Consider the following 26,720-nt stretch of genomic DNA (forward strand, 5'->3'; position numbering starts at 1 on the left):
CTGTATACGTTATTAAGATTTTTTCATCATGCCAACAATATTCTAGGAATGTTATTTTACTCCTATTCAGAGCTCTTAACATACCCATAGAATATTTGAAACAGTGGGGCCAGTGTTTATCAAGTCAGTGCATCTATTGTTGCAATGGTAAAATGAGCAGAAATTCAGTGCTTCTTCTGTGGGGGTAACAAGTCCTCAGCTTCTCCCTCCACTTGCTATTGGTCATCATTAGATCTCAGAGGGATAACTAAGAGTATAGTTCTGTTGCCAAGACACTCACTTGGAAATTGCACAGTTGCATCCCTCCCTGGTATACTAACCTTTTCCTTTTGTCATATCTCTCATTTCTATTTATTACTTTTTTTTTTCCACCCAAGGTTGACTATTAGCTTAGGAGGCATGTTACCTACCTATGGAGATGGTAATAAAAGAAGCCTTACTCACACTTCTCAGCCATTCTCCACCCCCATCTCTGGGAAGATTAGGGATTTGACAAGTAAAGGATCTAAGACAAGCCTGTTGCTTGGCAATGGAATTGCATTTATAGGTAGCTGTAGTAGGCCATGAGGGTTGATGTTATGACTCAACTCAAAATACCTTTAGAAATAATGTGCTGGTAAATTTAATTACATCAAAATTAGGCCTTAAGCATTCATTACATATATAAAAAAATGTAATGGGTCTGGTATTACTGGATAAGAAATAATAGGGAAAATGTTTCATACATAGAAAAATGGGGTGTTTCATAATTGTACCCCTCCACTCTTCTATACCTAGGTCTATATTCTAAATTCAGTGATGTCTCACTTTTCCTCCTCTGAATTTCAAACTTAGAACATGTTCATTTAAATGATTAAGCCAACCCATAGAGGCTTTTAGTCACCCATTTTTAATACCAAGTGTTTCCATTGCCTGTTGAATAGAATACTTCTCTGTATGTAAGTTCTGTGATACACTCATAAAAGATGTTTCCTTGGTTCTTTCTGTATAATAATAACAATGAAAAAATATGTAATTTACTCAAAAAGAAAAATCTTCCTTTAAGACTGATACTCCACATGCTATTCTTAAAAAATATATTGGTATATTTGAACTTTATTAAAACATAAAAAAATAAATATTATAGTAAGTATTAATAGTTATTTTTAGCAACTATCAGCAATAGATCTTATGTATTTTCTCACTAAATACTGAATAAGATGTTAGAATATTTCAAATACTTAAGGCCTGGTGCACGAATTTGTGCACGGGTGGGGTCCCTCGCCCTGGCCAGTGATTGGGGCTTATTGGGGCCATCTCACCCATTCCCAATCAGGCTAATCTGGGCCAGCCAGCCTGGGGGAGGGACCACGGGAGGTTGGCCAGCTGCTGGAGGTTGGCTGAGGGAATGCACTGACCACCTGGCTGGCCATGGGGAGGGACTGCAGGAGGTTGGCTATGGGGGCAGCTCTTGCATTGAATGTCTGCACCCTGGCGGTCAGTGCACATCATAGCTACAGGCCAGTCATCCGGTTGTCTGGTCGTAATGGTCGCTTAGGCTTTTATATATATAAATATTTTTAAAGATATATGAGTATTGCTGATAGTAACGGTTGGACATTATGGAATACTTTTGCAATTAAAAATGCTTGAAACAAATTTTAAAACAAGCAAATAATAAAAAATAAACAAATAAAGCCACACCTAACTTTTAAAGAAAAATTGATTAAGGATGAATTTGCTTTGATTTTACAAATTTTACTTTCAAATGTTGTATTAGTCTAGATTCTCCCAAGAATCATAGAATCAGGCATATCTTTTATATATATATATATATATATATATATATTTCTTGTAAGAAATTGGTTTATGTGATTATGGAATATGGAAAGTCCCAAGATCTGCAGTTGGTGGACTGGAGACATAGAAGAGCCAAAATACTGTATAGTTTCATGCTGAGTCTGAAGGCTTGAGAAGCAGGAGAGCTGAAGGTTCAAGTTCCAGTCTGAGGTTGAGTCTAAGGACAGGAGAAGATGGATGTCCCAGAACAAGCACACCCAAACAGAGTGAACGTCTCTCTTAACGCAGCATTTGATTGTATTCAAGCCTTCAATGGATTGAATGATTCATGCCCACACTGGGGAGAACGATCTGCTTTATGTGGTTCACCAACACAAATATTAATCTCACCCTCACAGACCCATCCAGAATAATGTTTAACTGAGTATATGAGGATCACACGATGCAAATTGACACAAAATTAACCATCACAAGTCTACTGCTTGTCAATTTCACACCCATTCACACTTCCCTAAACCATAATCTCCAAATAAAGACAATAACAAAGTGTGTAATTTCGCCTAACATGATACAACTACCCTGCATACTAAAACCACATTGATCCATCCCCCAAAAGAGGTAAAGTCAAATCACGTGTACCCTTCCCCTTGATAGCCTCTAACTTCAATGCAATTATGTAATATGAACAATTCTTAAATACTATAATATAAACTCAATTCATCTTACGTTGCATGATAAAAGAATAGGAGAGAAAAAATGATAATTGCTTCACTTATGCAGACATACAAATACATTCCTAACAAATAAAGAGGACATATTTATGACAATTTACAGTCCTCATTTCTTGTAACTAGTCATGAGATCATAGCTGGAATTTGTAACTACTTTCTTCCACTACCAAATCTTTGCCTTTACCAAGCACCTCATCAGGTTCAAAGACAATATATAGCAGACATCGGCTAGTTAAGACACAAGTTTCAGAATAGTGTTAGGTTTGCAAACACATTAAGATTATTTTCCAATGCAAACACGTTTTATCTGTTTCAAACACCCAATGAACAGCCTTATCCACTAAGAAGTTTATTTCTAAGATGGGTATGGATCAGAAGAAGGAAGATAATTTATGAAAAAAAAAATCTTCATATTTTCATTAAATTATTAATGGCCAGTGGAAAAGTCATGCATGTTTTATTTCACTTGATATTTCATATATACATAAAATGTCAATTTAAAAAAGTAAATGAGAACACTGTGTTTGAAAGAGTACCCTCCCAAAGTCCCATAGAGAATAATATATGAGATTAAAATTCTCTCTCTGATCAGTCTCTCTGATGACAGAACCTGTGCATCTACAATGTTACACTGAAAGGAGGTAAAATAACTTCAAAATCCAATATTTTTCCTAAACTTATCTCCATAAGTTGGGAAATTCCTTATATCCCTTCTTTTGAGTTTAGTAATTTTAAATGTAATCAATTTTAAATGTAAATTGTCAAAATATTAATATTTTACACTCAAGATCGAAGTTAATAACCTTATTTTTGTTAATGTACTAGAGGCTTAAATAGCTAGCGGTGTATTAAAATATTTTAGAAACCCTGTTTTGAGAAAGATATATTCCTTTTTGTTATATTTTAAATTTGGTCCATCATGGTGTAGAAATACAATTGTTTAAAATTTTTGAGAATGATAAAAATAATATACTTAGTTTTCCCACAGTGAAAATTAAGATAACCATTGCAATCATTGTTCCGGTGCTGTCATGTGGAGATAAATTGATTTGCGCCAACATTATTTTTTCTGTAATAACAATGCATATATTTATAGAACTCTTTTTTTTTTCTACTTCTCTGAAGCTTCACACTGACCAAGATAAAGGAGATGGAAATTTAAAGTACATATTAACAGGAGATGGGGCTGGCAGTATATTCGTTATAGATGAAAATACAGGAGATATTCATGCCGCAAAGAAATTAGACAGAGAAGAAAAATCCCTGTACATTCTTCGTGCCAAGGCTATAGACAGAAAGACTGGACGGCAGGTGGAACCTGAATCTGAATTTATCATTAAAATCCATGATATCAATGACAATGAACCAAAATTCACAAAAGACTTATATACCGCCAGTGTTCCTGAAATGTCTGGAGTAGGTAGGTATATGCTAATCCATGTAAACTAACTTGTTTGTTTGTTTGCTAAGATAATTATTATGAACCTTCAGTCATGATATGTGACCTCTTTCAAGATAAGAACTATAGCCCTACCTGGTTTGGCTCAGTGGATAGAGCATTGGCCTGTGGATTTAAGGGTCCTGGGTTCTCCAGGGTTCAATTCTGGACAAGGACACATGACCCGACTTTGGGCTCAATCACCAGTAGGAAGTGTGCAGGAAGCAGCTGATAGATGATTCACTCTCATCATTGATGTTTCTAACTCTCTCTCCCTCTCCCTTCCTCTCTGAAATCAATAAAAATATATTTTAAAAAAGATAAGAACTATAACTGGAAATTACTATTTAATGTTAGCTATCTCACTTCTAAATATTTTCAACAGTTTATATCTTAATGTTTCCTGCTATGTTGTAACTGACATCTAAAATGATCGCTATTGAGAATAATTATTTTATTGCATTTCAACTAACATTTTCACTTCTACTTAACTGCCATTCAAATGGCAGTCAAGTTGAGTATTTTTGTCTGAAATGAAAGGAATACAAATAGTATTAGCAGTTTGGGCAGTTTTGTTCAAATTATTTTGCATAACAACTGATGCTCTTGCATTTGACAAATTTCTTTTGATCATCTCATTTGATCACTGAAACAACTTAATGTTGTAGGCATGGGAAATAGAACTTCAAATCCCCACTCTCTTAATTAGGAACCCAGGATTCAGAAAGATTAAGCAACTGAATTAAGATCAATAACCTGGTAGCATAACAACAACATTTCAGGTCTTTTTGTGTTATTTAGTTACTATTGTGTAAACTGGAAATATCTGCTTCATTTTTAAGGCTACGCATAGTTTTAAATACCATCAATTATGCAATAATTTTTATTTGCATGTCTGACTACATTTAGCTCTACTTATGTGAGAGGTTTAGATTTGTTAATGAGATAAGAGCTGACTCTTAAATCATATATTTCTAAAAAACAAAAACAAAAAACCCCCACAAAATTCAGTGAAGTAAGCTTCCATAATATCCGAACTATGCAACTGATTTTCACAAATTGATGCTATTTAGTTGAATACTATTTTAAAATCAGCTTTAAGTCTATACGTTTGACATTATTATAATTAATACATGTTTCAGTCTGAAATAAATTCTTTATGAGGAAAAATAAATGTATATTCACTTTTACTGAGTGATTGATGTTAAATGTTTTGTGCCATGTAGTCAGAAGAACTAAGAGTTTGTATAAAAGTTATAATTTCCTCTAACATCAAAGGAAATCTCATCTGTGTGACAAAACTGCAGTTCTACTGCCTTTTCAGGCATTCATTTCAGTAAAATGAAAGAGACTTCTCAAATTAGACAGGACCCCTGTGCAATCATAAAGACTAGGATGAAATGTAAGCAGTTGTGTTCTCTGTAATACTTTTGCATATCTATTATTCTGGCACAGTTCCATGAAAAGTACTGGACTGGTCCATAGGGGTCAACCAGTGGGCCAGTGTAAACCTACATCATGATCTCTTTGTGGGTTTACTTTTGAGATGAAGATATATCTAAAAACTGTATGCATACAAGTTCTTTGTTTGATCTTCTTCCACCCCCCCCACCTCCATTAGGGCAGTGAAGGCCTGGGGTGGAGGGGTGGGGGCAGACTAGAAGAGGTCAGTGGGGTAAAAAAGGGGACATGTAATACTTCTAACAATAAAGGTGTTTTTTTTTTAATGGAAAAAAGATACATCTAAAATTTATACTCTCCATCTCAACTTCCTATTCAAGAGCATTCTAAAGCAGTTTGATTTTCCACCCTTTAATTTGTAAATAATATATATTTTTTTTATTGATTTCAGAGAGGGAGAGCGAGGGAGGGAGAGATAGAAACATCAATGATGAGAGAGAATCATTGATTGGCTGATTCCTGCAAACCCTATGGGGGATCGAGCCTGCAACCCAGGCATATGCCCAGACTAAACTGTGACTTCCTGGCTCATAGGTCAATACTCAACCACTGTGCCATGCTGGCCACGCCACACCATTTTATTTTTTTAAAAAACATAATTGTTTTTCTTGTATATATGTTATTTTCCAGATATTTTGACACTTAATAGTACACAAACTTCCATTTTCCTTCTCCAAAAACATGATATAGCCATAGGAGTAAAAAGTACAATTGAGATGACAGAAATATTTGAATATGATACATTTTGATAATAATTTATTTAAATTTGTATAACTTCAGATTTTCAAAACATTATTTCATTAAAAAAATACACAATATTTATTAGAGACTATATTTTAAATTGTTGACACTACAATACCTTCACCCAACCATCACCCCCTCTCCCCTGGCCTTCACCACACTGTTGTCTGTGTCTATGGGCAAGATATATATGTCCTTTGGCTAATCTGATATTTGAACTGAATAGCATGTGCTTTCTCTTATATTATTTTGCATATTCAATGGAAGATTATCATCTGTACATGAGTAGTCAAAAGTAGGTTTATAGTTATAATACAAATAAATAATACCTAGAATAATTAATAGGTAAAAATACAAGAATACATTCTGTTTCAAGTACTCACAACTGTAAACCTACTTTTGCCAACCCCTGCAAACCTAATTCAAATATTTTCTTTCTCATATGAAATACAAATACAGTATAGATCCTATAAGAATTTATTACAGGACTGGAGTAAGCATGTCTATACAGGTTTTCCTCTTTTTTAAAAGCCCTTCTCTTATTTCAATAGCCATAATAAAATATAGAATATATAAGTTTATGAATGGAAGAAGGCTTATAGCTCATCTTGTCTAAAAATCCCTTCCTATAAGGCAATCTATATTTCATTTACATAAGACAGATTATAGGCAGTACACTTTTTTATTATTGCAGATATTAAAAATCAGAGAAAGGTGGGGAAGGTGGGAGGGTGGATAGGAAGCAATCAACCAAAGAACTTATATGCATAATAGAGGCCTGGTGCATGAAATTTGTGCTTGGGGGAGGTGTCCCTCAGCCCAGCCTGCACACTCTCCAATCTGGGACACCTCAAGGGATGTCTGACTGCCTCTCGAGGGATGTCGGGCAGTCGGACATCCCTCTCACAATCCAGGACTGCTGGCTCCCAACCGCTCTCCTGCCTGATTGCCCTTAACTGCTTCTGCCTGCCAGCCTGATCACGCCCTAACCACTCCCCTGCCAGCCTGATTGACGCCTAACTGCTCCCCTGCTGGCCCGATTGCCCCTAACTGCCCTTCCCTGCTGGCCTGGTCACCCAATACTACCCTCCCCTGCAGGCCTGGTCACCCCCAACTGCCCTCCCCTGCTGGCCTGGTCACCCCTAACTTCCCTCACTTGCCAGCCTGCCCGCCCCTAACTGCCCTCCCCTGCTGGCCTGGTTGCCCCCAACTGCCCTCTCCTGCAGGTCTGGGTTGCCCCCAACTGCCCTACTCTGCAGGCCTGGTCACCCCTAACTTCCCTCCCTGCAGGCTTGGTCACCCCTAAGTGCCCTCCTCTGTAGGCCCAGTCACCCCTAACTGCCCTCCCCTGCAGGCCTGATCGCCTCCAACTGCCCTCCCTTGCAGGCCATCTTGTGTGTTGGAGTGATGGTCAATTTGCATATTACCTCTTTATTATATAGGAGAATATGCATTACCTATGGACACAGACCAATAGGGTGGTGAGGGCCTAGGGCAGTGTTGGGGGGGGGCTGGTAGAGGTCCATGGGGGGGAGGACATATATAATATTTTCAACAATAAAGATTTTTTTTAAATTAATCAGAAAAAATCAGAATTTGGACCATTGCCAGTTGCATTTCCTCCACCTCTAAAATTACAGAAAAAAAACACAAAACAAAAAACAACCCAAAAAACAGAGCAGGCAACAGTGTGGCTCTTGTTGCAGCTTTTGGTACTAATAAATAAAGATAAGAACTATAGGTAAATCTTGGTTCCATTTATAGAGGTAGTAATTATCTTTTATTGTTAATATTGACATCACTGCATTAATTACTTCCTCCTTGGCCCACCCATAGACTTCGCATGTGTATCTAACTTTAAATATATACAATATTTACATGTAGAAGATACAATACTCGGTATAATCAAATATTTTAATTCATAAGGATGAGCCCCAAAGAGTTAAACTGACTTGCTCCAAAACACACAGAGATGGTTTTTTACTGTACTGGGTTTTTTTAAGGTTGATAAATACAGTGATAGCTGGAGAGATATAATGCTTTACTATTTTTCTCTACTGTAAAGGGTTATGCTTAGACAAAGCCTAGTTTGAAAAACTTCTAATTTTATGATACTCTTGGTAACTCCTCAAAAGCATCACTTTTCTTATCTTATTATTTAATTCAAATCTCCCCCCACTGATAAATTTAGAAACAAATAAGAGTAATGCAAGGAGGAGACTGTATTTTAAAATAAAATCTTCTAGAATTTTTTGCTGATTAAAAAAATAAATATAAATTCATGATAATTTTGAAGATGTGATTTTTCTCTGCTTTTTCCTGTACAAATAACCATTTACAGAGGGAAACTAAAGGGTGAGACTTATGAAGTCTGTCAGACTATGTGTAACTCATACTGGCAGTTATATCCCACATATAATCAAAAAATAAAGATGCCTCTATAATTGAAGTAGTACACAATGATTTAATTCTAATATTAATTTTATTATATTAGTAATTTTTATTTAAATTAAAGAGTTAAAAGACTACTATTATTAACTTTGGGGGTAAATAACATCTAATAAAAACTAAATTTCTTTTTTAGAATTTACCTTCTTTTCATTATTTTCCTCTGATACTCTATATACTGTTCTCTTGCTGTTTATTTTTGTCTTAATATACTTGTCTCTTCTTTTTCTCTCTCACCAACTCTTCTCCTTGCTTTTTCCCTCTGCCCACATTTCTCTCAAAATCATGTCATAGTTCATTTTAATTCTCAGAGACATGTGCATATCCCCCTTTTTAGTGAAAATCCAATATTTCCAAATAACTCTTGGAATCTGATACATATTAGCATCTTCAACAATAAAGATATTTTTAAAGTTACAGAAATAAAAAGTAGTAAAAAGAAAAGTAAATTTTTTTTGGAGGTAGTATCATTTAAGCAAATTTCTTCCAACTGAGCATGGTCTAACGCACCTCATTACCAGTAGTCATTTTTCAGAAGGATAGCTTCTAATTAAGAAGTATTTAATTGTCTGTGCATGGGTGGGCATTTGTGTAGGTACGTCTGTAATACAAGTGACTGCAACTGATGCGGATGATGCCAACTATGGAAATAGTGCCAAAGTGGTCTACAGCATATTGCAAGGACAGCCATATTTCTCAGTGGACCCAGAATCAGGTAACAACATTTAATACTTGGTCCCTTTCTCATTATATAATGCATCTGGATGCACAGTTAATTTGTGTATATTTTTGGTATTTTAAAAGCTATCTATTTAGTATCCTGTAATTTATTTTTTTTAAATATATTTTATTGCTTTTTTACAGAGAGGAAAGGAGAGGGAGAGAGAGTTAGAAACATCGATGAGAAAGAAACATTAATCAGCTGCCTCCTGCACACCCCCTAGTGGGGATGTGCCCACAACCAAGGTACATGCCCTTGACCAGAATCGAACCCGGGACCCTTGAGTCCGCAGGCTGATGCTCTATCCACTGAGCCAAACCGGTTTGGGCAGTATCCTGTAATTTAAATAAATTATTTGAATCAACTCTGGACTATTTATTGAGTTTAAATTTATGACTCTAAATACAAAATGTCAGCACTTTATGTGTTCTACTCAAACCTAATGAATGTGACAACCATCAAAATTGAACTTATTCGTCTGATGATTTTTGGAGTTAAATTTTTTTATTCATCAAAAGGATAAATTGATTTAGAAAAACTCATTTCCTAAGCAGTAGCCAATGGAAGAATTCTTTTTCTTCTGTCAATAATGTTAAAGTGGTTATAGATTAAAGTATGTATTTACGTACACTGACATTTTCTCTGTTTGTTATGATTAACTTCTGTAAAATGGACCTTGAATAACTCCATTTTTAAAATCAGTGAATAAATGATAAAATATTTATTTCCTTTTCCAAAAGGTATAATAAAAACCGCATTACCAGACATGAGCAGAGAAAACAGAGAGAAGTACCAAGTGGTTATACAAGCCAAAGACATGGGCGGCCAGATGGGAGGCCTTTCTGGAACCACCACAGTGCACATCACTCTGACCGATGTCAACAACAACCCGCCTCGATTTCCCCAGAGTAAGGAAGGTCTCAGGGAGCTCATATTGGAAGGTTTCTCCAACACACTACCAAGAGAGGCTAATACTTGCAATAGTGGTTTCACGGCTAGTTTATACATAAAGACATAACACTTCTCCCTGAAATATATCACAATTCCCCACAAATTGAAAGTCATTATGATCATTTTCATCAGTGAGTAGGTAGTAAGAAAAAACACACACACACACATAGACACACACGGAAATGATGTCCTTTTGGCAACTTGAATGATCCTCTTCTACCTTTAGAAGAGCTGTAAAGTTTTCCAGACTATCATTCTCAACCTTCACTAAGATCAACTTGTTTTGTTTCTTATTTCTTTCCTGGTTAGGAGTGTGAACTCTCAAATCTGACTGCCTGGCTTCAAATCCCATGTCTATTATGTGTCTTTCCTCCATTCTCTTGTCTGTACATAAGAATTATAATCCCGTGTTTAATTGATTCTAAAACACAACCTGGGTGCTTTAACAATCCTTGAAATCAAGCACTATATTAAAATCACTGTATGTTGGTTCAATTACAGCATTTTTTCCCTTTTTTTAGTGACCCCTACAGTTATAGTATACCTTGGTTGTGATTGCATTGTGAGAATGTTAAAAGTTTGCTGGAATCTGCTACCACTAGTGAAGGTTAAATCAGTCAGTGCTCTTTTAGTCATCACCATCTTGTATGCCATGAGGTCCTACAAAAGCAGATTCCCAGGCTTTGCTAAAAATGTTTTTATTCTGCAGGAAATAAACATATAAAGGCCCCTATCTTAAAATGTTCAATTAAGGACCTCAAATTTAAACTTATGATATTGATTCCAATATAGTAAAGCATTTTTCCAGGCTAAACAAACTTAAAATATTTGATGATTCAGCTTTGGATGGTGGACGTAAACATAAAATGAATGTTTAAAAAATAAAGTTTGCTAAAAAAACATAATTATTAAGCTGAATAAACATAAATCTAAACTTTGAGTTTTCTTCAATATAAATCAAGAGTATGGTTTAATGAATTATCAAATGGCTTGCCATTCTATACTTCTATAATCTACTGTAAACTTAGCAAAAGTTTTAGACCTACAATAGTAATAGTTAAAATGTTCAAGAACTAGCCCCTGAGCTAAGCATATTAAAGACATGATTTCATGCTATCCTCATAACAAACCTATGAGTCTATTGCTATCATTATCATTTTATAGATATTGAAATCAAGGGTTAGAGAATTTAACTAACTTGGCCAATGATGGCAAGATGGCAATTTAAGTGCAGGCAGTTATATTCAGAAGTTCCTTTTCTTTTAAAAAAAAATAAATAAATAATTATATATATATATATATATATATATATATATATATATATATATATATCCCACTTGAAGGCATCAACATGTTAAAATGTATAAGTTAATTTTTTCTATCCCTGATTTAGAATATAAAAATAAATGCTTAAGAGGGCAAGAAATTAAATATGCACTGCTTATCTAGAGCTTTCAACATCTTCATTACACATTTTTATGTTTATTAAATTATTTAAAAGATTTATCTGGTTCTTGCCCTAAGTCAGAGTTCTGGATTCTGATATTAGGCCTACCATCAATTATCTAAATGACCTTGGGACATTCACTTAATCTTTCTGGAACTTATATGTCTCAATTACAAAATGAGAGTGTTCTGCCTTTATAAATTATGTTTCCAACTTAATAAATCTATAATTTTTGACAGCTTACAACTCAATATGATGAAAAACTCTCCCAATTTAAAATTAATTTATTTAAGTGAAAAAGGCAAAGGAAATAAAGGATTTTTGTTATCGAGAGATGAAATGTCAAGAGCTCTGATTTAATTTTCAGGTACGTATCAATTTAATTCTCCCGAGTCTGTCCCTCTTGGAACACATCTTGGAAGGATAAAAGCCAATGACCCCGATGTGGGGGAAAATGCTGAGATGGAATACAGCATTGCTGAAGGAGACGGAGCTGACATGTTCGATGTCATCACTGACAAGGATACACAGGAAGGGATTATAACTGTCAAACAGGTTTCTTCTCCCTGTCTTCATTTTATCATTGAGCACTGTATGGTTGATTTTTGCTTTTCAGTTAAGGGAGGAAAAAAGCCTAGGATTTACTTTTCCATCCTTTACATGCTGTCTATCCTTCATGTAAGCGGGGATGCTTGTGATTCCACTTCAAGTAAGTTAAGCGCCTTCATCATTGACACTTAAAAAGTGATATAAAAACTTGGCTGCTTGTGCTTATAAAGGCAACCATCAAACCAGGGTCAGCTAACCTCTGAAGCACTATTTCATGTTTCTCCAAGGCATAAAAAGCAGGCATGCAGCCCTCACTTTATTTCATGCACTTTTTAGCATATTTAAATTGTGAAATGTGATGTTCTATTCAAGGTGATGAGACCTGGAGATGCTATGTGTTTTTTGTTGGATTTCTTGATTTTTATTGCAGTGTGGGAGAACATTATGAACCTTACATGGGATAATCCAGCTAAATATTGATTATTTTCTATTACCCCGATCACTTGTTTTTATTCACCTCTTGCTTTCCACAGTGTTCAGATGAATGATATTTTTTCTTTTCATAATACCACTTTTAGAAATGTAGGACCTAAGGAAGTGACTTATATGAATAGTTGAAAAATCTCTCTTTTCCCCTCTAGCTTTAACTTTGTAGAAATTTAGTAATAATAATAATAATAATAATAAATAACCTATATATCCATGAGGGAACAAAACTGTGACCACCAAAATGTGAAATGTATTACTAAGAGGAAATCAATACTAATGTGTATACCATAATATTTAGTTACATGCTATAAATATGTGTAAAGTATAACAATATTTACTGACTTATTTGATATACCTGTGAGGCAATAATTGGGGAAGTTATTTAACCAGAATTTCTGGTTCCATTAAGAGAGCTAGTTATTAAATATTGAATTTTTCTTCCGTTGTTATGCCTGCTATGCTATACTAATTTTTCTTATTTTATTTAACTTCAGAATTTAGATTTTGAAAACAAAATGCTATACACTTTAAGAGTGGATGCAAGTAACACACACCCGGATCCACGATTCCTACACCTGGGACCTTTCAAAGATACAGCTGTGGTCAAAATATCTGTGGAAGATATAGATGAGCCTCCTGTGTTCAGTAAAATCTCTTATCTGATAGAGGTCGATGAAGATGTAAAGGAGGGAAGCATCATTGGACAAGTTACAGCATATGACCCAGATGCCACGAACAATTTCATACAGTAAGTATTTTGCCAAAATGTAAAGTTTGCCGGAAAATAATCTTACCATTTACAAGCCGTGTGAAAAAAAAAATTGCATTGTACAATATATGACCAAGTACAAACATTTTCATAGCACAGACTCTTAACTGGGCTGTCTTCTAAGTGCTCTGCAAATATTATTTAGTTTGCCTCATCACTTTTCAGGGTAGGTCCTATTATTACACCGTTCTGAAGATGGTAAGATGAAGGCACTGAACATTTAAATAACTTGCCAAATGAGTCAGTGGCCAAGCTCGGTTTGAAAATCAGGCTGTCAGTCTTCAGAGTCTGTGATTTTTAATCCCTTGGCTGTTGTGATTATATCTCATTGTGTCTCTTTGGTAAGTGATAGTTCAAATAATAAGTGATCTAAACAAATAAATTAGAAAAAAATATTCTAGGAATGTTCTTAAAAGATACCTTGAAAATGTTGAAAAGATTTCTTTTGAAAACACTCAACCAGTTTGTACTGTCCACTCCTGCAGGAATGCCCACTGAATCTCCTTGCTCCTCCGCACTGAGGGCAGTGCCCCCACACCCTGATCCCCACCCCCTCCTGACTGAGCCCCACTGTGAGCTTCAGGCTAAAGGGCTGCATCCATGGCTTAGCTCAGATTTTCTCCCTTCTCACCACCCCAGTTTGCTTCCCTTTGCTCACTTGTAGATATTTCAACTCACAGATTTCTCAGATATGTTTGTGCATTGATCAGGAAACCATGTGCTGAGTCACAGCAGTTCAGATTATTGAGACTTCAAGGGGAGAGACCGCAGGGATCTCTCAGGCCACCCTTCCTCTGATGTCCCACCCACTACTTTCAAAACATGGCGTTTACCCCGCGGAATTTGGTCTCATTTCTCTTTGCTTTTTCCATTGCCCACAATATGGAATTACATAAGCTCACACTATAAACATGTTTGCTTAGAAAATGATAGCTCCATTTCTATTCTTCTCTTTGAACATAAGTATTGAGATAGTATTGACCAAAAAAGAACTGCACAATTATAAATTATATGATTCAGTAAACCCTGAAATTTTAATACACCCATTAACACATCACCCAAATCAGTATAATGTACAAATATATTATCCTTTCCTCATGTTCCTTTGCAATATCTTCCTCTCAAACTTCTTGGAACCTAACCGTACTTCCAGCCAAACACCAATCTGCTTTCTGTCAATATTGGTCTGATTAAATTAGATTTTCTTGAATTTATACAAATGAAATCATGCAGTGCTTTTTCTCTGTTGTCTAACTTCTTTCACTTAGCGTAACTGACATACTGTCATGTAGGTGATACATCATTAATAACAATTCAGCTTGTTTGGAGACACACACACACACACACACACACACACACACACACACATGCACACATACACATATTCTGCCGTATATCTGACATCATGAGGACACATTTTTAAGAGGAAATTTTCTGGGTCAAAAACTGATAGTGAAATTTGCAACCTTGCTTCACAGTATATAAACGTGGCTGATACATTTTTAAGTTCATAGCTATCCCAGAAACATTTGCTTTTTGTGTGGTATCGACTCTTGAGAAAAAAAAAATGAATAGCAATTTTACCTATAAAATCAGAAGAATCATGACAGAAGAAAAATATTGAGAATAAATTAATCTGAAATTATGTTCCTAAAATTATGCTGCTACGCCTGCCAATGTATAAAGCCATCCTGGAAATATAGCATATAGGTTGCATTCTGTTAGCATAGAAATGTATGAAATAAATGCTTTAGATATCCAATCATAGTGTGAACATGCAGCAATAAAAGGAGGCAACGTTGTCATCCCAAGCATTTAGAAGGATGACTGATCCCCAGAGCAGAAATAGGCTATGATAAGCATCATGGAGAAACATTTCACAGGGTAAGCTTGGGAACTAATTCTCACCCACCAGTAAATCTGCTCATCAAACATATTTTCTGAAATGCATCTGCCACTTGCAACATGTGATTATGGGTACAATTAACAGCTGTTGTTAGCTCTGCTTCACCTCATTAGTAATCATGGATTCCCAAGTTATAGGGTTGATTATAGCTTTACAGGTTCTGCAAAAACACGTCTCATTTCACACCTATTTAATGCTGAACATATTTAAAGTTCAATGAATTTTTGAAGAACTTTTTGTTTTTACTGAAGTCAAATTGAGAGTAAGTCCAATGCAAACTTGTAATGATTAATTAGTTATGGCTCAATAAAAAAATTACATGACTCCACCATAAGCTAGAATAAGTGAAGAAGTGCACTCATATATACACTGAGTGGCCAGATTATTATGATCTCTGAACGCATAATAATCTGGCCACTCAGTGTATATCCTATATAATAAAAGGCTAATATGCAAATTGTCCCCTCAACCAGGAGTTCAACCAGCAGGCAGGCCGGCCAACCGCCCATGTCCCCTCCTCCTGGCCAGGCTGGCTGGACCCCACCCATGCACGAATTCATACACCAGGCCTCTAATACACACACACACACACACACACACACACACACACACACACACTGAGTGGCCAGATTATTATGTGTTCAGAGATCATAATAATCTGGCCACTCAGTGTATGTGTTTCCCTAGTACTTGCTGATTTTATTATGCAGATTAAACTATTAATAATTAGAATATGTCACTAATATCTGCAAAAAAGATTTAAACTATTTGTTCAAACATATAAAACATTTGTTCAAAGATTCAAACTATTTGTTCTAGTTCATAACCAGTAAACACATTTCTGAAAAACAGTAGCTGGGAAGGAAAGAGCATAGCCACAGCCTAATTATATTGACAGCTGGTCATCAATGTGCCTGGAATCTATACTAATAAAAGGGTAATATGCTAATTAGACCAGATAGACCGGACGTCTTCTGGCTGTCCTTCCAGACATCCTTCCAGACAAAGCCGCAGCGGCTGCAAGGGCCATGGGCAGGCAGCCACAGAGGCTGGCAATGGCAGCAGCAGCGGGGTGATAGGGGTGGTGCCTTCCCCTGATCAACCCAGTCACCTCTTGCAGAGGGAGGCCAGAGGCAGCAGCAATGGTGGGGTGATGGGGCTGCACTTTCCTCTGATCGGCCCAGTCGCCTCCCACAGAGGGAGGCCAGATTGCGGCTTAGGCAGGGCCTAAGCCGTCAGTAGGACATCCCCTGAGGGCTCCCAGACTGTGAGAGGGGGCAGGGCAGGCCAGGCTGAGGGACCCCCAGTGCACGAAATGCTATCTTTGACATATTTCTTCATATTATCAATTTGTTCTGGTGTCTGTAATTTAATATACTTTTTTTGATATTAGATTTTTGATATTTCAAGTTAATTCATGCAAATATAGGGATCTGAAGTGTGCTTGTCAATGGTAGAACATACAAAACAAACATAAAGTGATACAACAAAACAAAGAGCAACCAACTAAACCAGATTTCAGCTTCTGCATACGCAGTTCTCCTGCAATATTTTCACTTGCTATTCTCAGCCTATATGATTGGATCCTGTCTCTGCAGAAGATATTCATTAAAAAATTATGCCAGTGATCTTTTTAAGAATTATTGTTCAAATTCAATGTAAAGAGATCAATAAAATGTTGTTTTAATAGGCAATCCACTGGAACATAGAGATTGCTTTGTTCCTAGGTAAAGGATGTTTATCGGTTCTTTCTGGCCATTTGTTGTAATCTGGTGCACTTATTATTAATAGGTACACCAGAATGGCCTATTCAATGTTGAAAAAAGAATATTGGCTGCTAAATAAAAGAAAATGTATCCCTAGGCTTTGAAAAACTGCAGGACATTATTTGCACTGGGGAAAATTTCAGAATATAGACCTGAAAGTTTGCAGCGTTAATGTTAAACTGAGCTATTTCTAAGTCCTTCATGAATTAACTTGAAAACAGTGCCTTTCAAGTTTGAACCTAAAAGTAGATCAGCCAAAATTCCAACCTATTTTGATTCCACATAAGCTCCAAGTGTGTCAAAGCTAGATTTGTATGTTAGAACTATTAGCAATTCCTCAATCATAGAAACTGTCATACTAATCTCTAGGACAAGTAGCACAAAGGGATTTTTATTTTCCTCTTTGATATTCAATTTGAACAGTAGAAAAAAATCTAAGATCAATTCAGCTATAAGCAGGTAATGGTTAACTGTTGACCTTTCCAATAATGGAGAGAAATATATGTAGGTGAATATTACGCATTGAGTTCTATTCAATGCATATATGTGACTTGTTGTTTTACTTTGCTGTCTTTGTTTTACTTTCAGATTGTTTTATTCATAAGCAGAATTAAGGAAAATAAGCCATTTTTTAATGTTTCATTGACTTTCTCAGCCCACATTAGGAACTAAATTGTAGATGGATTGACAACTAGAAATAAACACTATATTTGATTTCACTTTAGCACTATTAAGCAACAGATTAAAAATTAAATGACTGTCATCCTCAATTTTAGTACATTACTAGAGATCATAAAAATAAGACCTATCTCAGATTTTTATCTGACAAAGAATACTTGGTTAAACCAATAGAGCTTTTGCTTTTAGGAATTACATATATATACATATATATCATTATGCATTTTATATATTCACTAGAGGCCCAGTGCACAAATTTGTGCACGGGGGGGGGCCCATCTGGGTGGCCTGTGGGGATTGGGCCAAAACCCACAGTCAAACGCTGCCTGCAGCTCCTACCTGCTGCTCTCGCTCATCCAGGCCCCACTGCGCCTGCTGCAGGCTCGCACCCAATAAGGAGAGGCTCATGCTGCCGCAGGACCACTCCCCAACCATGAGCCCTGCTGCTGGGACCCTCCTGAGGGGAGTGGCCTACAGGATCGGGCTGAAACCGACTCTTCAACATCCCCGAGGGGTCCCAGATCATGAGAGGGCATAGGCCAGGCCGAGGGACCCCACTCATGCATGATCAGGCTGGGGAAGGACCACAGGAGGGCTGCAAGGCATGTCCGGCCATGTCTCGCCCAGTCCCAATAGGGGCCAGTTGGCCAGGGAGGGAAGCAGGAGGTTGGCTAGCTGGAGAGGGACCATGGGAGGGCTCCAGGGAGTGTCCGGCCCTTCTCGCTCAGTCCTGATCATCCGGACCCCAGCAGCAAACTAACCTATTGGTCAGAGCATCTGCCCCCTGGTGGTCAGTGCACATCATAGCAACTGGTCAATCAGTCAACTGTCTGCCCCTGGTGGTCAGTGCATGTCATAGTGAGCGGTTGAGTGGCCTTAGCATATCATTAGCATATTCTACTTTGATTAGTTAAACAGTTGACCAGTCACAGGACGACTGGACACTTAGCACATTAGGCTTTTATTATATAGGATTATTATATCTAGATTTCTAATTATCATCTACCGAGGATTTTCCACCCTGAAATTATAGCCACTCTTGTGCCGTTACCATATGTCATATGAGTTTGTCAAACATCCCCAAATATTTTTATAAAAATTAAGTAGGAAAATTACAATCATGATTGTTGAAAATTTGTGGGAATACTATCATTTTCACGCTGTTGTATCATTCAAAGAATGACAAGAAGGTGATTGACCTGATTACACATTTTTGGACTGAGGTACATTAAGAACTCACTTTGAAGCAATATTTGGGAGTCTGAACAAATTATTTACAAACTTTAGTGGAAAAAATTAGGCAAGCACCAATATGTACTATGTTCAATTGCTTAAATCATTTTTGAAATCTGAGTTTAGTAACATATACCTTAAATTCAGCATAATTCATCTACTAATACACTAAGTCACATGTTCTTTATTAGAGCAACCCAAACTAAAAAATCATATCATTATTTTCATCCAATGTTTAAAAATTGGCAATGTTTAGAAACCTAAATATATATTACTTATGTTTGTTAAAGTCAATAGCTGATAGTAAATAGATTACAGATTTATAATGGGAACTATAATTCCATAATTCACCAGATTAAAAAGGAGTTCATGTGTTAAGTGCTTTTAATAGATACCAAGAAAAATGAAGAGAATACCCGATGCTGATTAATCTGTTAGTTGTCTATAAGTGTTCGCTCTTTATTCTATCCAGTTTATACCATGGTATGTCACCTTGCTATACAAACCTTGTCCATGGATTTGCCACATGAGATTCATCTATGTTTGTTAGAAATGCAGAATCCCAGCTCCCACACTTGACCTGCTGAATCGGAATTTATTTTTGGCAAGATCCCCATGTGATTTATATATAAGTATATTAGTTAACATTTTACTATTCTGCTTTCTTCTATTTTAAGGGTTAATATGATTAGTTTAGGTCCATCTAGATAATCAAGGTTAATATCCATCTCAATTTTTTTTAAATATATTTTTATTGATTTCAAAGAGGAAGGGAGAGGGAGAGAGATATAGAAACATTGATAATGAGAGAGAATCATTGATTGGCTGTCTCCTGCACAATCTCTACTGGGGATCAAGCTCGTAACCCAAGCATGTGCCTTTGACCAGAATCAAACCTAGGACCCTTCAGTCCACAGTCTGACACTCTATCCACTGAGCCAAACCAGCTAGGGCAATTTTTTTAAACCTTAATCACATCTACAAAGTAAATTTTACCATGTAAAGTAAGATAATTACAGGTTCCAGTGATAAGGAGATAGACATCCTTTAGGGAGTGACATTATTTTGCCAACCATAGAATGATACAAATTTCATAGTGACATCTTTCATATCTAGACTAATGAGAAAAAATCATGGAACTCTGTGATAATGACATTTCCTTTTTATTTGGAATAGATTGGAGGAAGATATTCAATCAGCTCTGTTCTTTGAATAGTCATTCAAAAGTAATGTTTTTACAATAGCCTCTCCACATTCATTGATGTTCATAAGGACTCTGTGGACACATTTTCTTATGTGTTCTCTTAAACATAATTCCTATTTATCCAATGCAATTGACTCTCTCAAGTTTAATATAACTGCTTAGTATTTCTCAACTATTGCATGGGTCTATAATATAACAAGTAAATCGAGTGCAATTAAAAACTTATAAAAGCTGCCACAAGGGCTCCTGAGTATAAATAATGAGCAAAGTACACATAATCATAGAATTGTAATAATGGCAACAGCCAAATATATCATACTAGTGACTCAGTGCACTATTCGTGCACATTGAAAGAAAATTAATTAGAAGGTGGCCAGTGGGGTGGAACTGGGCGAGAAGGCCCGGACATGCCCTGGAGCCAACCTCTCATTGTCTCTCCCCGGCGTCTGCGGAAGGAGTGGGGGTGTCTACGGCAGATGGGCTCCTTCAGCCTGGCCTGCGGGGATCGGGTCAAAACTGGCTTTCCAACATCCCCCGAGGGGTCCCGGAGTGCGAGAGGGCACTCTGCAAAGTTGCTGTCATATAGGAAGTGGAATGCAAACGCAAGTGTCCAGTAAACCAGATTCAGGGCAATAGCACCCCAACAACAATATAACCCATGGTCAAAGGTGGAATCGCACGGCCCCACAAGGAATCGGGCTCCCTCCTCTCTGGTGTCGGGGTGCACCACTGCAGCTCAGCAGTTCCTGCGTTGAGCTTCTGCCCCTTGGTGGTCAGTGTGCATCACAGCAACTGGTCGGATGGTGGGAGGGGCACTTAGCATATTAGCCTTATATACATAGAGATTGTCTAAATGACAGTTACTTTATAAAATAAAAATTCAAGAGAGCTCTCAGCATTGTACTGGCCATGTATTGATCAGAACATTTTGATAATCGCCTATAACTTTAAGAAATATTAGATGAACTAATAATCTTTTATAATGCTTGGATTCATGAGTCTCTTTTCTTCTAGATACTCTGTTGATCGGCACACTGATATGGACCGGATTTTCAGTATCCACCCAGAAAATGGCTCTATTTTCACTTTAAAACCCCTTGACCGGGAATCATCTCCATGGCACAACATCACCATTATAGCCACAGAAATAAGTGAGTTGAGCATGCATCCAATTCAACACATTATTTTCACCAAAGTAGTAAAATAATGGCATTAAATAAACTCGTTTTCTTGAGGGGAATGATTTAGTCATTAGAAATTTCTTAGAGAAATGATTTAGAGTGCCTGGATTTTATAATTATTTTAATGATTATCAAATATTCATCTACTAGAGGCCCGGTGCACGAATTTGTGCACAGGTGGGTTCCTCAGTCTGACCAGAGATCAGGGCCCATAGGAGCTGGGCTGGTTGGGAGAAATGGCCACAGGAGGGGGCCAGCCATCTGGGGAGGAGGGGCCATGGGAGGCTGGCCTGAGGGAGGGGCTGCAGAAGGTTGGCTGTGGGAGTGCACTGACCACCAGGGGGAAGCTCCTGCATTGAGTGTCTGTCCCCTGGTGGTCAGTGCACGTCATAGAAACTGGTCGCCCAGTCGTTCTGGTTGTTCCAGTCATTTGGTCTAACCAGTCGCTTAGGCTTTTATATATATATAGATTTTAAACATGATTTTCTGCATACCTTAGTATAAAATAGAAATATAATCTAACCTCATAAACTAAACAGTCTAAGAAAATGATCTCTTACAAATAATGGCTTATTATCAATCATCTTCTCCTGTTTTTATCATATTTTCCATCTGGACCATGTAAGAAAGCTGAGATATCCATCAGCAGTCCAATCAAGTAGTGAACACCACAGAAAAGATCTGTTGCTAAGTTACAAATAGTGAGAGTGGTATCACTGCTTCTCTGTGAATGAGACTGAAATCTTATATATGTTCTTGTTGCAGATAACTCAAAACAGAGTAGCCACATTCCTGTCTTCATCAGAATTCTAGATATAAATGACCATGCTCCGGAATTTGCCATGTACTATGAAACATTTGTTTGTGAAAATGCAAAACCTGGGCAGGTAAACAAAGTTATTATAAACTTTAAAAATAATGTTTCCTCTTCACAAAAGCAGATGACTTTGCATTACTTTACTTGCACAAGTTTTGTGTGTTTTTTTCATGCAATCTATTGTCAGACCTTCTTGTCACATTTTTATCTCCTCTTACCAAAAATGTCACAGTGATCTGAAAAAGATGAGTATTAATATTGTTTTTATTATGGAACCCATGCTAAAATAAAAAATGCAATATATTTAAGCTACTGATATGTATTCTCTCTTAAAATATGCTTAAACAATGGCCCATCTAATTTCAAAATCTCAGAGTCATACAATCAAAGGATCAATGTTGTTTATGATTAAAAATAATACTAAATTTTAAATATTTTTCTGCTGTTCTGCACCGGATATTGAGCAAGAATATTAAAACTTATCTACATTTTTTTTCTGTGTAATGCTCTATCTACTAAAGAGAAACATGGGGTTCAGTTTGTATTAGTAATCATGCATTTTCAGAACCATTACATAAAAATACATAAGGCAACATGTCACTCTGTCAAAACGAAAGAAAGTATAGAGGAAAACTATTGGACTAGTGAGTACACAGATTAGGATGTTACCTGGAAGTGGTGCAACTGTTTGTTTTTGTAGAGGAGACATTTGAAAGCAAGAATCATTAAATGACTGTGATTTCAAATCGCACAGATGGCATGCCCAGGACTAGAAAAGCAGGCACCCCGATGTGTAGCTTAGTGACTTTTCCACCATTAAGTGCTCAGTGGAACTTTTGTGCCCAATCTGTCCTTTGTTGCTCCAATCGCGCACTCCAGCACGGCTCTGACTTACGGGGAGCATGGCTAAGAAGTTCTGTAGTGTCTCCACTTTGACGCTGATTTTACGTAACTTTGGAATCATTTCTTTGTATATCTTTTTAAACTTGGCACATACCATTAAAAGAAAGGCACATGATTTGAATAAAATAGACAATAGGATTGTAGTGATGGTGCCCCATAGCTTTCAAATGTTTTGATGACTTACTGCTCATTTTTCAAAACTATATTAATAGCGTTTTTAGTCTATAGAAGGTGGTTATGCTAAGCACTTATGTTTGTTTTTTAAATGTATCTGTTCTCTGCCTTTGAAACCACCATTATGTAGGGTAGACAACAGATTGGTAACCAATTAATAACAAAAAAGACTGGTGCTTTCTACAACTGTTCAAAGCGGATTGCTGTTGGACTGATCACATTTTTTCTTTAAGGGTGGGCACTGCACTGGCCAGGAATCAGACAACAATGCATAGAGATACCCTGTTAACGAATACTTGATGGAGACGTTTGATTCTTAATTGGGTCAGCTGCATGAGCTAGAACCATAGAAAAACCTCGGCATAATTTTCTGAAGATTGTGGGGTTTTTTTTTTGTTTGTTTCTTTCATTTCAGTGATATATTTACTAAAAATGCCTGGTAATAACAAGAGTTGCTTTTCGTTGGGCTTTACTTAATGCATTTTGTTGCAGTTGATTCAGACTGTCAGTGTCATGGACAAAGATGACCCTCCCCGAGGCCACAAATTCTTCTTTGAACCAGTGCCAGAGTTTCCCCTCAACCCAAACTTCACCATTGTCGATAACAAAGGTACAGAGCACTTTTGTGAACAGAACGTTATGAGGCCCGAAGACGCAACATCCCAAACTGATCCGACTTACTTTCTCTCCACCTTTTTCTCCCCCCCGCAGATAACACAGCAGGAATCATGACTCGAAAAGATGGGTACAGCCGCCACAAAATGAGCACCTACCTACTCCCCATTTTAATCTTTGACAACGATTATCCGATTCAAAGCAGCACCGGCACCCTCACGATCCGCGTGTGCGCCTGCGACCAGCAAGGAAACATGCAGTCGTGCAGCGCGCAGGCCCTGGTCCTCTCGGCGGGGCTGAGCACTGGGGCCCTGGTTGCCATCCTGCTCTGTGTCATCATACTGCTCGGTAAAGCGGCGCCCCCCAGGCTGTCCACCTCCCCCAGCTCTCTCCCTCATGCCCAGTGAGCAAGCCCTGAGAAGCACTCTTCTCTATAGCTAAAGATTGAATATTTTAACTTTTTTTTTTTTTAATTGTCCTTTCAAGTAGAAAAGAAAAGGAGTGTCTGTGGGGCTAGGTCTAGCTTTCCAGAGTTCAAGAACAACGATAAAATAGCTAATGATATTGTATATTTATGGATTCTTGTATCTTATATTTGCACTGCTTAGTGCTAAACAGAGTCAGTGTCCTAATGAGTTTTAATTTAAGAATTGCTTTAATTGTTACATCAACTCTGTAAGGTAAATACTTGTATTCTTCGACAGAAAGGTTAAATCACTTACACAAAGTCACTCATTTAGAACGTGTTTTACCCACCATTAAAAAGCCACATTATTTGAATTCCGAATTCTCCTTTCTAAACCATTACAAATGGTTAGAACCAAAGAGCTCCTTTACGAATAGCATTACTAACAAATACACACTTATGCATATCAGACGGCAAAGGTATTTAAGTTGTCACAATAAGATAATTTTTCCCCCATAAAATGTGTGACATGGTGGTGAAATACACCAACTTAAAAGCTTATGTTCATTTTTTTAAAATACCACTATGGAATATCTAGTCCTGCAAAGTTTTCTAAATAAAGTCATACTTCCAATATCAAATGTTTTATTTGAGCATGCCCTAACAGGACGACGATTTAATTCAATTAAACAGTTGTTCCACTGTAAAACATTACCCCAAAATTGTTTCCAACAAATATTCATCCAGAATGCTTGTCCTTAGGGCAGGATAGCTAGCCAAATTTATGTTCCAGTGCCCATATGTGCTGGCTCCTTTTCATTGCAAATCCTTTCAAACTATCTGGATGAAATCCCTTTGGCCAGATATCTTGCAGGACTTCAGTGGGGGATTGATGAAAGTGAAGGGAAACCATTATTTTTCAGTTAAAATGATCCAACTATTTAGAAAAACATTTTCTCAGGGTGTTAGAACATACACACTACTACCCTCACCATCAGCCCTTGCATCTCCACCTGCTGCTAGATAGTTCAGCTCTTCTGGAAAATATTTTTGTATCCCCCATGGAGATGAAATGTTGGCTTCCCCTTTGAGGAAAGTGCTACTTTTATGCTTTTCATGTTGTTGGTTTTTTTTTTTTTGTTGTTCAGATAGTTCTACTTCCCTAGTTAAGAACATAGAACCATGTATATTTCAAATTTGATTTTTTATTCTTATCTAATAAAGAGGGAATATGCAAATTGACCATCACACCGTTACAAATATGGCAGCACCCATAGCCACAAGATGGCAGCACCCAGTCCCCTCAGCCCCGACGGAGTCCCCCAGTCCTTTCAGCCCCGCCGGGGGGTGGGGTGCGGTGGCAGGCATGTGGTGTGGCTCGAACCACCCTCAGCCCTACAGCCACCCAGTGCCAGCCTGAGGTGCAGGAAAGCCTTGGATGGTAGCTGCCCAGGCAACGCCTGAGCACAGGCAAGCATTGGATGTTGGCTGCCCAGCCACACAGGGCTGCCCGAGGCTCAGGTAACCAGGGCCAGCTGAGGCTTGTGCTGCCGGCAGTGGCAGCAACAGAGGTGTGATGGGGGCATCGCCTTTCCCTGATTGCCGGGTTGCCTCCTGCCCCTGAGGACTGTGAGAGGGGGCAGGTCAGGCTGAGGGACCGCCCCCCTCCAGTGCATGAATTTTCATGTACCGGGCCTCTAGTATTAATATAATACACAGACATACATAAAGACATGCATGCATACATGGGGGAATAAAAGCACCCCCCAAGTAAGTTTAGACATTACAGCATTATCAAACTAAACTGCATCATAGTTTCCTCTACAGAAATCCCTGACGCTTCTTTCATTATGAAAATCCGGCCACCTTTCTCTCCTGAGCAATATAGAAGGCACACTGTTATGTTCGCCTTCCCAATGTATTGCCTAAATGTGGAGTGATTTTTTATTATTTTAGTAAAAAATGGTTGGAACCAGATACTAAAACCTCTGAAGGTTTCATTACCCAAGTTCCAATGCAGTGTTGCTGTTGTTTTGAGGTTGTATACAGACAGCTGGACAGAGCTACTACACTATAGAGTCTGCTCTTTGCAACAGTGATATAGCATGGGCAAGGATATTTTAGACATACCCTGTTACAGTTGGAAGAAAGGCATTTCTTAGTATATATCCATGTTGCAAGGCTAAGTAGGGGGTAAGCACCTAGAGCAGGATTTTTAAAAAATATTTTTGGTTCCAAGAACACCTTTGGCAGTCAGGTAAAGCTTATAGACCTATTTAGAATAATAATTTAAATTTATAGAAATGGAAAATA

The 26,720-nt window shown here is 37.4% G+C and overlaps 1 protein-coding gene across 1 annotated transcript in view; it reads left to right on the plus strand.

The window, feature by feature from the left end:
* The window catches only part of CDH9 (cadherin 9), a gene marked incomplete at both ends in the record, with an annotated part of 60,408 nt that overhangs the window by 30,002 nt on the left and 3,686 nt on the right, over positions 1 to 26,720 (plus strand). The window contains 9 exons of the mRNA XM_079797987.1: positions 3,636 to 3,930; positions 9,194 to 9,313; positions 10,060 to 10,227; positions 12,085 to 12,272; positions 13,250 to 13,503; positions 21,326 to 21,462; positions 22,258 to 22,379; positions 23,879 to 23,996; positions 24,098 to 24,349. Of these exons, the coding sequence (XP_079654113.1) occupies positions 3,636 to 3,930; positions 9,194 to 9,313; positions 10,060 to 10,227; positions 12,085 to 12,272; positions 13,250 to 13,503; positions 21,326 to 21,462; positions 22,258 to 22,379; positions 23,879 to 23,996; positions 24,098 to 24,349 (1,654 nt within the window). The remainder of the gene's footprint in view (positions 1 to 3,635; positions 3,931 to 9,193; positions 9,314 to 10,059; positions 10,228 to 12,084; positions 12,273 to 13,249; positions 13,504 to 21,325; positions 21,463 to 22,257; positions 22,380 to 23,878; positions 23,997 to 24,097; positions 24,350 to 26,720) is intronic.

This window comes from Cnephaeus nilssonii (genome assembly GCF_951640355.1).
Source record: "Cnephaeus nilssonii genome assembly, chromosome: 2".
NCBI lineage: Eukaryota > Metazoa > Chordata > Mammalia > Chiroptera > Vespertilionidae > Cnephaeus > Cnephaeus nilssonii.